At 38.8% G+C, this 13,343-nt stretch overlaps 1 protein-coding gene, 1 long non-coding RNA gene and 1 pseudogene across 6 annotated transcripts; all 3 read left to right on the plus strand.

Annotated features, from left to right (window-relative positions):
- LOC104772508 lies at positions 1,823-9,868 on the plus strand. Of its 5 annotated transcripts, none has more exons than XM_019242224.1 (26): positions 1,823-1,878; positions 2,231-2,280; positions 2,820-3,156; positions 3,282-3,314; positions 3,402-3,488; positions 3,833-3,888; positions 3,972-4,055; positions 4,238-4,310; positions 4,510-4,565; positions 4,658-4,766; positions 4,846-4,914; positions 5,361-5,423; positions 5,705-5,755; positions 5,923-6,043; positions 6,366-6,421; positions 6,499-6,627; positions 6,746-6,824; positions 6,911-6,945; positions 7,020-7,101; positions 7,182-7,364; positions 7,589-7,747; positions 7,844-7,865; positions 7,939-8,053; positions 8,164-8,280; positions 8,493-8,837; positions 8,995-9,112. In XM_019242224.1, the coding sequence occupies exons 3-26, from the start codon at positions 2,956-2,958 to the stop codon at positions 9,100-9,102; spliced, it is 2,433 nt and encodes an 810-aa protein (XP_019097769.1). In that variant the 5' UTR covers positions 1,823-1,878; positions 2,231-2,280; positions 2,820-2,955; the 3' UTR covers positions 9,103-9,112. The 5 variants fall into 5 exon arrangements, with proteins under 5 accessions (XP_019097769.1, XP_019097770.1, XP_019097772.1 ...); XM_019242225.1 differs by lacking the exon at positions 1,823-1,878 and adding an exon at positions 1,899-2,080; XM_019242227.1 differs by lacking the exons at positions 1,823-1,878; positions 8,493-8,837; positions 8,995-9,112 and adding an exon at positions 9,704-9,868 and having other exon boundaries at positions 2,087-2,280; positions 8,177-8,220.
- Positions 9,124-9,506, plus strand: LOC104770757. Its single transcript, XR_764624.2, has 3 exons — positions 9,124-9,183; positions 9,280-9,301; positions 9,375-9,506. It is a non-coding gene; the product is annotated as an uncharacterized LOC104770757 (long non-coding RNA).
- On the plus strand, positions 9,898-13,305 carry LOC104770756 (annotated as a pseudogene).

The raw sequence follows: 13,343 nt of genomic DNA on the forward strand, positions 1-13,343 counted from the left end.
CGGATGTTGAGATCCTTCCGTAACGGTGATCCAGGGATCAGGCCCTTTCTGAAGGCTGCCATTGCTGCATCCTCCGGGACGTTGACCTTTGTCAGTTTCTCCTTGAATCTGTGCAAGAAACTGGCGATGGGTTCCCCCGGTTCCTGGGCCATCTCCCATAGATCTGAACTTGTCACGCCTCGTTCGATGAGGATTCGGTAGTTCTTGAGGAAGGCCTTGGACAACTGGTCGAAGTTGTCGATCGAGTTTGGCTCGAGCCTCGTGAACCATACCAAGGCAGGACCGGAAAGGCTATCCACGAATAGCTGACAGCAACCGGCGTCCCTCTGTTCGTCGGTGAATCATGCTTTTGACATGGTCGCCATGAAAGATGTCATGAACTGGACCGGATCTTTGTCTCCTTGGTAGATCGGAAGCTTCAGCTTGACGTTCGGAATGGCAGCCCGTGCTATCCGTTGAGTGAAGAGTGATTGCCGAGTTACTTCGACAATCCTATCGATCTCCGGGGCTGTGCTGATAGCTCGATGGAGGAGCGTGTTCATGCCGCTAATCTACGACTTGATTTCCTCGAGTTCGAGGCAAGGCATGGAGTTTGCGATGCGGGTGCCCGGGGCGTCCGAGCTCTCCTGTATCCGTAAGCTTGGATTCATCGGTCGAATACTTGACGTGGTCCGAGGGGGAGGATTCTTCCGCTTGAATTGCGTATCCGAAAAGTCGAGACGACGAGTGAGACCGCCTAAGTCGGGTGCTGGCGATTGTTCAGCGGAGACTTGTGATGAGGTTGTCTGGGTTACGACGGCGTCGACTCTGCGGTTGGTATCGGAGATCATCTGGTAGATCTCTTTCGTCATGGAGCCGAACAAGATTTTGAAGTCTTCCATAGATACGACCTGCGGATTCTGGACCGCTGGCGTGGTATGAACAGGGAGGTTCCCGTTTTCTGCACCGAGCTGTTGCTCTATTGCGCGAGCATCTGCCTCGTTATGGGTTTTTCCATCGGAGGGTTCCGTGTCGATGTTGACTGGCTCTTCGCGAGTTCGCCCTGCATCTTGGCTGGTTTCCCCTTCAGATCTGACCCCGACTGGGAGTTCGGTGGAGGTTTGGGACAGGTTTGCCGTTGCGTTCACGCGGTGACGAGAGTACACGGCAGTGACAGGCCTGGTCGATGCACTGCCTAGTGTTGCGATGCTGTCCTGAGAAGGTGTGATGCCTGTGAGATCGGGCATGTCGGAAGTTGTGCGGTTTGCTTCGGAAACTTCGTTGACGATGGAAGACATTATCGCAAGGTTTCTTTAGGGAGAGTTTCCTAGAGAGTAACTTTTCTAGAGACGATTTGCGTCCCCACAGACGGCGCCAATTTTACAATGAATTTGTTTAAGAGGGGAAACAAATTCAATAAGATAACCTCTCTAGAAAATAGATCTAAACCTTGAAATTAGAAGTAAAGAAGAAGAACTCAAAGAAATTATGATTTATTGCTAAGAGAACTCGGTTATTGTATTCGATTCTGGATGATTTACAATAGAGAAGTCTCCCCTTATTTATACATATTCGTAGATCGCTAAATATATTAACTTTCCTTAACAGACGAAGTGATATATGGAAAACTGCCTTATTCCTTGAGTCGGTCGCCGTGCCGAAGTGGATGTCGGTTCCTTCTTCTCCAAGATTATGCTTCATCCGAATTAACTCCTGATGACCTAATTGATCCCCTAACCGGATTCCTGGTTAAACAATCAATTAATACTTCTGGTTTAGTTCGGTATGTCGGGGTGCTGAATCCCGCACCAACACAAACAAAAACACTTTTTTTTTCGTTTCCCCTTGTTCTTCTTATTCTTCTTCTGGGTTTTGATAACAGAGAGAGTCACTCTAAAGGTAAAGTATATCATCCTTCCTTCATCACTTCCATTGTTTCTTCTCAAAAAGTTGATTTTTTTTTTCCTTGGTTACATTTTTTTTCCTTATTTCTCCGCTTGACTTATTAGAGAAATGTGTTCTGATTCTTCTTATTGTTAAAAAAAATCTGAACTTTTCTCGTTTCTCTTAAGAAAAAATTGAACTTTTTGTTTTTTTTTGGGTAAGCTAATAATCACTCTACCAAGTTATCAAATTTGTTTAGTTATTTACACTTTCTCGGCTCTATGATCTCTATAACGACAAACACCTGACACGATAGTGTTTTATTCCTCTTCTTCGTTCTGATCCACACTGATCCTTCTTCTCTCAGATTTTTGGCTCCTGGGTTTTGTCTGAGAGGAATCAGTCGGCTAACCTACGGTACTCTCTCTCTCTCTCTCGCTCTTTGTGTGTTGCTGCTGCTGGGTTTTAACTTTTTCTCAAAATTTGAAGCTTGATGGAGAATTGATTGACTACTAAACCCTAAGAATTGGTTGGAATAAAAGTCTCTGTTTTGCAAAATACCCTTTTTTTTTTTTTTTTTTACCCTGTCTTCTTCAATATCTTTGCAGTGTTGTCTTTTTCTTCTTCCTTTTCGAGACTCTCTTACTTAATTTGCTACTTTTATTTTTAAGAAGCCAATGCGTTTCCAGATTTGGCCTGTTACATTTTCATGTTATGTGCAAGATTGAGTGTACATGTGTTAATGTTTAGGAAAAGTGTAGAACAAGTATTTGATTGGTAGTTCTTTAAATCGATGATTTAAAAAGCAATCTTTCATACATTCCCATTCGATAGCTGTGTCACTGATTCCATTAATGTTCTTTGTAATCAATGATTTCCATGTTTAGCTTCCACTGTAATCCTGATTTCAATTCAAAGTTATTCAGTTTCATGTTGTTTCTGTCTTCGCATTTCAGATGAGTAGCTGACGATCAGTGAAGAGTATCATTGATTTTATCTGACGATGAAGATGAAGATATCTTTTACAGCTTCAAGGTTCTTCTACCTAACGGCACTAGTGTGAAACTCACACTTAGTAACCCCGTTCCAAAGATGTCTATGCAAAACTTTGTCAACCTGGTGAAGAAGGAGTACGATAATGCTAGGAAAGACTGTCTTTTGCTGTCTAAGAGGACGAGGGTTGATTGGAACTCAGGCGGAAAGTTTTCTCTTGAGTCAGATGGCGAGAAGATGAGTGCCGTTGTTCGTTTTGCTGCCTTTAAGCCGAACATTTGTCATATAATACGCCTCCATGTGAGTTCTTCGTTCCAGTCTTTTACAAAATGATTTCAAATTTGTTTTGCACTGAGATATGTGCTTGAATTATTTCCACTTCTTATTTCTAATATTTTCTGCCTCAATTTCTATCTCTGGATCAGGACGGTTCTGGTATAGCTTCCACCATGTATGAGGTCAGTATTACTATTCTAAAACATATATGCTTTCTATCTCATTGTCTACTTAGGTTGGTCTGTGATGGTTCACACTTGTTTTTGCAGAACTTGTGGGACTTGACACCTGATACTGATCTTCTTAAAGAACTACCTGAAAAGTATAGCTTTGAGACAGCTCTCGCGGATCTAATAGTAAGTGTTTTAGTAAAATTACCTGAAAAGATTATGTTTCCTAATGGATAAGTGTTTCGTGTTGGTTCAAAATGGACATTGTGCCTTGTGGCAAACCGATGCACAATACTTTATCCTTGTTGTATAGGCACACATTGTTTGACTTTGATTTCCAAAGTTTCTAGGGATTCACATTGTGTTTCCCATACGACAGTTTTTCACAAATAGATTAACTTACTCTCAATTAGTCACATAACTTTGACATTAATTCTCTGGATCTGTTGATGAGATTGGAGTTTGTATCTGTTAACTTTCTCCTTTATTTCAGATATGGAATCCTAATTTTTCTGTTGCTTGATTAACAGGACAATTCATTGCAAGCTGTGTGGCCTTATCGTGAAGGAGCTCGGAAACTGATTAGGTATGTTCTTATATTAGGAGGTTAGATGACAACCACTGAGTGATTATTAACTGGTTCCTTCAACTCATGTGATTATTTTCTAGTGTGGATATTTCTGCTGACCGGATTACAGTCTTTGATACCGGGAAAGGAATGGACAGTAGTGAGCAAAATTCTATTGATAAATGGTGAGATTGTTTCTTCAATTATATTTAAATGCTCACAGAACGTGGATTATGATTATGAACTGAGAAAATTGTTTTACAGAACAAACAACTCAACATAGTCATCTATTAAGATTGATATTGCAGTCAAGTGTTCTTTACTCAAATTTGTTGAACATTCTTCAAATTTGTTTCAAATTGTGCAGGGGTAAGATTGGGGCGTCATTACATAGATCTCAAAAAACCGATGCTATTGGAGGCGATCCACCATACCTCAAGGTAATTCATTAATCGCAAAGATTCATTTTCTGCTTGCAATTTCTAACTTTTATGTTTAAAGTAGCTAGACGAATATTTACCTTTGGTCAAAATATGGACGACTCTGTAGGCATGTTTCACTTTGGACTGTTCTTTCTGTATCAATGCCTGTCTGTTATTTAACTGTTTTTGAAGAAAGATTCACTCTTTTTCTATGTAGCCATACTATGGGATGTTCGGATATGGAGGTCCTTATGCTTCTATGTTCTTGGGAAGGTACGATTTCAGCTTCTGTTTACCCAAAACTGTTAAGGTCAACATATGGTTGTCTACATTCTCTTGTTGTGTCTAACTCTCTTCTCTTTCAGGCGTACTTTGGTGTCTTCTAAGACAAAAGAGTCCAAGAAAGTATTCACTTTGCAGTTTAAGAAAGAAGCCTTGATTGACAATCGGTCTATATTGGGAAAAAACTGGAAGGTAATATGATTCATAATCTTTATGTTTTCTTGTTGTCATCAGTGTTTCATAAACAATCAATTCTGAATTTCTTGTATAGACTGATGGTGGCATGAGGGACCCATCGGAGGAGGAAATGAAGTTATCGCCTCAAGGAAGCTTTACAAAGGTACACCCTTGTTGAAAAATTTCTTCCCTTGTTCCCCCATATGACGTGAAAAAATAATCTTCTATATACTGTCAGAGATGCAGAACAAAATATAGTTGAACATATTTTCTATTGTCAGAGATGCTGTGAAAATGGAGTATCAGTTCACTTTTTGTGGGAAAACGTTCTTGTTTCTGAACGAGTCTGATATCTTAAATTGTGTCGCTTTTAATTGAGGTTATGTTGTTAATTTGTTACTCACCTACTTCAATGATAGTCATTTATCAAATTATAACATTCATCTTGGATTATAGCGGAAGTATTATGTGTGTTCTAGAATCTAGAGATTGTGCGGAAACCGCATGGTGTTGTTCTCAACTCCTATGAAAGTTTGATCTTCATAATTTCTAATTTATTCTCATATGTTATCAACTGCCTATCTAACTGCTGATCTATATTCTTTTTAGGTTGAGATATTTGAATCAGAATTTGACATCAGGCTTAAGGATATTTACTTTCCTTACATCCAGGTATTCTTTGGCTATTGATAATACAATAGGTCATAATCCATGTTTATTTCTCGGAGTTTTGTTGATGGCTTTAATAGTTCTTAAAGCATGCTAACCTTCACCAGAGTACGTTATTGTCTACTTGGGTCAAATGATTCCCGAAATGGTTATAAATATAGAAAAATGCATGAGATTCTGATTATATGTTTTCTTCTAGTTATGGCTTTTGACCATTTTTTTGTTGAGTCTTTTTTTAGTTCTAATAAAATGTGACTGTTTTAATTTGCTTTATCAACCTGTAGTGTGATGAACTCTCCAAAACTGGGAGAACTGAAAGGCTTGTAGTGTTTCAGGTTTGTTATTATCGTCATTAGCTAATCAGTTTTGAATCTCGTTTAATATTACTAAGATTATCATTTGTAGCTGAACTATGTTTCAGGTTTGTTATTACTATCCCAAGATAGATTACTGAAAGTGTTCTTGGTTATACTCTTTTCCGGGTCCTCTTGATTTTTTTCAGGTCAATGGGGAAGATTTAGCTGAGATAACAGGTGGAGAGGTTGCCATTACCAACCTACACTCCACGGGTCAAGTATATTCATTTGAGATTCGATTCACTCTCTCCGGTGGGAAAAGAAAAGGTAAAAACCCCTCTTCGGATCACGATGTTTCCTATGACTATGAGTTAAGCTCCTTGCTGATTTTGCCTCAAGTATCTGGTAGGAAGTCTATTTGAAAGTAATGTCATGAAAATGAAGATGTATTTTTGTTTTCGGTGAATTTGAGAAATTTCTAAAGCTCCCTATATTGAAAATGCAGTGATGGTTTTCTTGTGGTTAGCCAACGCATATTAAATCTTCTCAAACTGGAATTCTTGAAATGCCGCCCTAACTGAGGCACAAAAATAGCAATCCCAAGAATAATCTCTTTATTTGGATTCTGACTGTATATTTGTTTTTCCAGAGACAACCCAAAAGGCAAATGCTCGCCTGAAGTTTGTTTATTTTCCAATCGTCCAGGTATAACATTCTTTCCTAAAGAAGCAAACATTGCCTTTGGTTACCTTCTAGAACTGAACACTTTAGAAGTTTTGCAGGGAAAAGAAAGCTTTGAGAAAATTTTGGAGAGTTTAGAAGAGGAAGGATGCAAGGTTTCTGAAAGTTTCCAAACTTTTGGTCGTGTTTCAGTAAGAAGGCTTGGTCGTCTACTTCCAGAAGTCCGTTGGGTTAGTCTTATCTTGTCACCATTATCATATAAATTATGGTGTGCAGTACTTTGAAAGTTCGCTGAATATGCTTGTAAACAAGAATTTAACTTTTTGTTTTATCAATAAATACGTGTAGGATTCAATACCGTTTATGGTGAGAGGAAACAGAGCGTCTACTTTGCAGAAAGGCTTCCGAAGAGTAAAATGCTTTGTTGGTATAAAGTGCTTACATTTTCAGTTGTGTTATTTTTCTTTTAAATTTTTTATTTTATTTATGAATGTGCACTCTTTGTGGTTGCAGATTTGGATGCTGGTTTTAGCCCAACGCCGTCCAAAGTGAGTAAACACTAATTTATAGTATTATATTAACATATCTATTATCATCTGATCACTGAATAAGCTTTCTACAGACCGACCTTGCGAGCCAAAATCCTTTCTCAGTAGCTCTAAGAAATTTTGGTAATAAACCGACGGTAAAAGAGAAGGATGATGGTCAGTTTAAAATCCTTTTGCAATCATGGATTTCCCCTCTTATCTTGTAGTTAGATCATAACGAATTCTTGTTTTTACAGATGTCAGCTTTGAGATTTTTAAAGAAGGAAGGAATGTCAGCTACGCACAAGTTGACGATAATTTTAGAGATTGGGTTCTGAAGATGCATGATACCCATGATGAAGAAGCTGCGTCGGGTGAAGATGAAGCTGTCCTCATTGTTGGATCACTGGATAAAAAGGCCCTTGTCATTTCGCGTGATGGTATGTATTAGCTTTTCATGGAAGTTAAATGAACTTTGTTTGAAAAGCTATTGCCTTACGATGCATGTTTTCTATTTTTTCCATATATCCAAATATTTTTACTAACGTTGATGTTGTAGTAGAAAGACACTGGAGGATTTCGCTAGATGCATTTTTCCATATATTTCATCTTTATCTCCTTCTATGAATTGGGTGCTCATACCTCCAATGCTTTTGAGCTGTAGCTGTGAGGGTGCACAAGGTAGTTACGAGAAAAGGAATGTCATGGAAACGTGGTCAGAATATAAAGATTCTGAGAGGAGCTTGTGCAGGGGTTCACAATAACAATGTGTATGCCACCATTGACTATTTTCTAATAGAAGGGTTTGAGGACGAAGCAGGCGGTTAGTACCCATCTACACCATCTTTTAAACTACAAACTGAATAGTCTTCTGTAGTCGCTGCAGCTGAGCTGTCGTTTTTATGTGTCTTCTGCGCAGGGGATACTCGGATTTTATGCAGGTGATTTGTTTTCATCATTTGACTAGTTCTGTATATTCAAGGCTAGTTCTGTATCATATAGCTTTAATGTTAGGCTTATCGATCGCCCTGAGAGTGAGGGATGCAAGCTTTCAATCATTGATGGAATTTCGAAACTGGAAATTGGGAGGTCTTTATCTTTACCAATCACTATAATCGACTCTGGAAAGGTCAATCACTAAACTATTACCCATATTCTTAATTTTTTTATATGTATATATTTTTATTCTCCTCTTCTGCATACAGCAAATAATTTTCAATCTGAAATGTTTTTGTACAGTGCCTACCTGTAGATGCAAACGAATGGAATAGAAAACTTGAGAAGCAACAGGAAAAGGCACCGTCAAAAATTGATTTGCTGGATGAGAGAGATTGCAGAGAATTTGGCATTGATGGGGTATGAACGTTTCATTATATAGTATAAACTAAAGTCATTATTTAGTATTGATGGGGTAATAGAGTTTGATACCAACTGCCTTTGCGTGCAAAAATGTATAAATGAGAAAGAAGCACTTTTGTCTCCATTTTTTTCCCCACAAAACTAAGCACCTTTTCCTTTCGTACAAGCTTATCACGTAGAGTATCATTTTACGTATCAATATGTTACAGGAATTACCAGTTGGTGATTCCGTGCGTGCTGGGCGAGCTCCCCCAAAACAGATTGTAGCAGTTGTCCGACCTGCATGCTTCACGTCTTCAACACCGTCCAAGAAGTTGGACCAGTTGAAGTTGGAACAGAAACATATTGTTAAGATGGATGAAGAAATGGTCATGGTAGTAAAGTTGCTAGACACAAATATGAAACCGAGTGATAAGAATGTCAAACCTGTGTATTCGCAGCGCTTGTGTCCTACATCTCGTAAAGGGATTAGTGGTCTCTACATTTTTTCACTTGGGTCCAAGTTACCGAACCTTTTCAAGAAAGCTGGCACTCACAAATTTTCTTTCTCCATTGTAAGTAACTTTCTACACTCTTCTCTTTGTATCTGAAATTATATATAAAAGGATCGTTTGATAAATTTAAACTGATAGACTTCTACCTTGCAGTTTTATCTGCCAGTTTATTTTCAAGTAATCATATAATGTAATTGCCCAAACGCTTTACCTTCAGGGAAATTCGATCAAGTGCAACAAAACGGTGGTTGTTAGGCCTTCTTCAAAGGTAGCAAGGTGGGAACTTGACGATAATCTGGAGTCCCTTCCATGCAATGTTCAGTAAGACTCCTAATCATTTAAAAANACAATGTGTATGCCACCATTGACTATTTTCTAATAGAAGGGTTTGAGGACGAAGCAGGCGGTTAGTACCCATCTACACCATCTTTTAAACTACAAACTGAATAGTCTTCTGTAGTCGCTGCAGCTGAGCTGTCGTTTTTATGTGTCTTCTGCGCAGGGGATACTCGGATTTTATGCAGGTGATTTGTTTTCATCATTTGACTAGTTCTGTATATTCAAGGCTAGTTCTGTATCATATAGCTTTAATGTTAGGCTTATCGATCGCCCTGAGAGTGAGGGATGCAAGCTTTCAATCATTGATGGAATTTCGAAACTGGAAATTGGGAGGTCTTTATCTTTACCAATCACTATAATCGACTCTGGAAAGGTCAATCACTAAACTATTACCCATATTCTTAATTTTTTTATATGTANAATTGAGGTATCTTGCTTCTTCCATGCTTTAAGCACTGATGGTATGATCATATTTTGGTTAATGTTATAAGTGAGGACACAGATAATAATGAAATACAGTCCATAGTGTAGGCAGTTTAGCGTTTCACAGTGGTTATCTTTTTGGGTAGTCTAGATCATTTCGANAGGCACCGTCAAAAATTGATTTGCTGGATGAGAGAGATTGCAGAGAATTTGGCATTGATGGGGTATGAACGTTTCATTATATAGTATAAACTAAAGTCATTATTTAGTATTGATGGGGTAATAGAGTTTGATACCAACTGCCTTTGCGTGCAAAAATGTATAAATGAGAAAGAAGCACTTTTGTCTCCANGCAATGGACAAGCCTTTTTCTGTCTCGGTTGCTTGTAAAGGTAAGCTTTTAGTATTGGTCTATGTATGTCTATTTGCAGAAGCTCATATCTAAAATTACAAAAGGCTCGTCGAAGTTGTACTTGCGCACCCAAAACAAACTCAGAGCCGGAGCCTGAGTGTATCTTTCAGTTATTACTCTAAGTTAGGGAGCTTTCTGTAATTTCTTCACTCTTTATAGAACTCCAAAAAATTGAAGATCTCTGCTGGTTATGTAATTGGGGAGTATACTCGATGCTTTGTATATCTATTTATCAAACTGACATTATAAGGACATGCAAAATGAACCAATAGTATTTCTAATATGTATAAATTGTTTTCCTTAACGAAACTTTCTTATTTCAGTTAATCCCGGGCCTCCGGAACGAGTTGCTGTGAATAATCCCAAGGCTTTGGATAATTTGCTTCCCGGTTCTACTGTTGAAGATTTTATCCTTGAGGTATATAATATAGGCCTATGCACGTTGTTTTGCAGTAATTAGTTTTTCCTTCTAATCAAGTTGACCATAATTTTCATGCAGATGTTCGATGGATATAATAACCATGTTGCAGAGGGGACCGATGTTCTGATACGTATTGATGGTTACCGTATCGAAGACTGGATGGGCGTCAACCGTAAGGTGTGAGAAGTTTATTCTAGTAAAGCAAAGGAGTCTTTGTCTGACTTGTTGAGTGAATTTTTGTAGTATACCATGCTCTCACCATTGTAACACTATATGGATGACGCAGTTTGGTTTGCGTTTTGGTTTTAATTTACTCTTATTTGATCATTTGATAGGTTGATGGTCGTGGCTGCATTGATCTCTCTGGCCTTCTTAAAGTCACAGAAGGCTATGGGAAATCTGGTTGCGTGATCTCTTCAAGTTTATATTTTTCTGGTGTCATTCTTTTCTTTTGATGATTTGCTGATTGTCAAGTGTCTTTGTTTCTCTACAGTATCACTGTCCGTAATATATGGTAATGAAGTTATTTTCAGGAAAGAATCTCAAATTGAGGAACGAGAGCTAAGACTTGTAACAGAGGTAAATATTCTTTTGGCGCAATTTGGTTTTGTTCCTTGCCAACAAGATTTTGTCTCTTTACTAACTCTATTCCTGAAATTGTTTTTTTTGAGCAGCTGCCCGAATGCTGTGCTGCTGGTTCAAATCTCGTGAACCTCATCTTCCAAGTGACGGATCCAGAGGGTTCTTTGGATACTAGCATCCATCATGACGAAAAATCTGGGTGGTTCCGTACAATGAGCATTGAATCTGATTCAAGTAGCGTTGAGAGTGCAATCAGATATGCCTTTGTCCATGGATCCTGCAGAGTTCCTTATCTTTCCCTCCCAGAGATCGAGGGTGTCTTTGCTTTCAGGGTGTTCCATTCTCGATACCCTGAGCTGCATTTGAGCTTAAAGGTAGTAACTAGTAACTGGTGAATTTTGTATATATTGCAATATGTTTCTACTATGGGTAGAATTTTCAGTTCATGTTTATGTTAAATCGCTTTTTCATATTGATTTTCCTGTATTTGATTTTCAGACTCAGGTGACATCTGCTTCCACATTTGAAAGAGAAGAGACTGGGTATTCAACACCTTATCCAAGGACGACTACACCACCTGAATCAGGAATCCCTTCAATCACAAATCCAGGGCTGACTCCATGTTCACAGATTGGAGTCTTGGCCATTAGGTCATCTTCATTGGCTCTCAGTAGCCAAACTGGCCTGATGGATATGGCACAGTACGCTGAGGTATGGTCATCACTATTTAAGTGGGAAAATATTGATATTTCTCTTTCATTTATGCCTTAGTGAAAGCAAAACAATATCTAGAATGATCTAGCTTTTGTATTCCTAGTTTATCTCAGCCACATTGAAAATATTCCTTTCTTCCTGCAGAGCTTAAAAGAAAAAATCAATACATACGAAGAATACCGATTGAAGCAGATAAGCACCTAGAAAGTTTGCAGGCTGAACATGAACATGCTGAGCAAGAATTGAGTGCGCTGCAAGGTAACTAGTGTCTTGATTTGCTGCATTGCTGCTATTTTATTTTATTTTGCATTCTTTTTATGAACTATCCATGTTTATGTGAATTTCTTCTCAGCTTCTCTGGAACCTCTTGGTGCATCGTTCCCAGAATGCCTATCCACAAAAGAATCTATGATGAAACAAATCGAAGAGAAGCATCATGACACTGCAGCATCGGTTTTCTGCTGTCTGTACAGAGAGGCTCCGCCTCCACAGTCTTTTTTTCTGTCAAACAAAGGAATGTTTGGCATTGTAGCGCTTCTCGGTTCAGTTGCCTCCACCTCCCTTAGCAGGTAAATATCAATGTATAGCCACAGATTTTTTCTGATCATATTCATAGTGTCTACGCTTGGGGAAAATCTTCAACTTCGTAACTAATTTGGTATGACTGACAGGGTTTTGTCTGAATATTTGGGGAAAGACACAATGCTTTCATTGGTGTGCAAATCATCACAATTTGGACAGAAAAGCGATGAGTATCGCAAGCTTCAATCTGAAGCAGCTAGCCACGGACGAACTATCACCAATCGGTTTCTTGTTATTTGTCTTGATGCAACCAGGTACATATTTTTGTACTCTCCGTTTGAATTTTGGATTTCTTGTTAATCTATAGCTTAGTCAAATGTTTTCCGGCTCAAAACATGCAGACCTTGGAGGAATGGAGTTGTGAAGAATGATCCTCAGAAGAGATTAGCCATGGATAGCCCTTACCTGCCGAATGGAGATCCTATTCCCGGTTTCAAAGGCTACGGTGTGAACATGATACACTTAAATTCAGAGGAGCTGGATATACAATCAAACTCGGGTCATGGGCTTAGGGAGACGCTATTCTATGGGATTTTTGGAGAGTTGCAGGTATATGAGACCGCAGAGGATCTCGAAGCAGCTCTTCCTCACATCAATGGAGACGCTGTGTCTCTAGATGGTGTGATCGCCAGAGAAAACGGTTTCATATACTCTGGTTGCTGGTACATGCACTTTCTTTTTTATCCTTTAAACCTTGCAGATCTTTGCTTTCTTTTGTTATTTGTCTTTGGTTATTGGGAGTGTTGGTGATCTTTGGTTTATTTTGTGTCTTGTGCTGTGTCAGTACACCGGAAGTTCATTTTCCAATAACCGTAACGGAGAAGCAAGAGAAGGCATTGGTGCGAATGGAAATAGCAAGAGGCAAAAAGAGAAAGGCTGAGAAGGAGATCGCCGAGGAGAATAGTAAGAAGCGTAGGTTGGTGAAAAAGTTGAAGAAGGCAACGGAGAAGTACGAATGTTTAACAGCTACGGCAGACTCTTAGGGTTTTTTTTACTTTTAAAAAGTTTTCTTAATGTCGTACTTTTGTAAATACTAGCAAATGACTGGAACAATTCGGTAGTTTANTTCAAATCTCGTGAACCTCATCTTCCA

This window comes from Camelina sativa, chromosome 20, assembly GCF_000633955.1.
Source record: "Camelina sativa cultivar DH55 chromosome 20, Cs, whole genome shotgun sequence".
NCBI lineage: Eukaryota > Viridiplantae > Streptophyta > Magnoliopsida > Brassicales > Brassicaceae > Camelina > Camelina sativa.

What these genes read in the sequence shown, in the direction of transcription:
- LOC104772508 (XM_019242224.1), top strand. Translation starts at nt 2,956, where the DNA reads ATGTCTATGCAAAACTTTGTCAACCTGGTGAAGAAGGAGTACGATAAT. An exon ending in GCTTCTATGTTCTTGGGAAG is followed by an intron (nt 4,566 to 4,657) that starts GTACGATTTCAG and finishes CTTCTCTTTCAG; the next exon opens with GCGTACTTTGGTGTCTTCTA. An exon ending in AAGAGTAAAATGCTTTGTTG is followed by an intron (nt 6,825 to 6,910) that starts GTATAAAGTGCT and finishes TTGTGGTTGCAG; the next exon opens with ATTTGGATGCTGGTTTTAGC.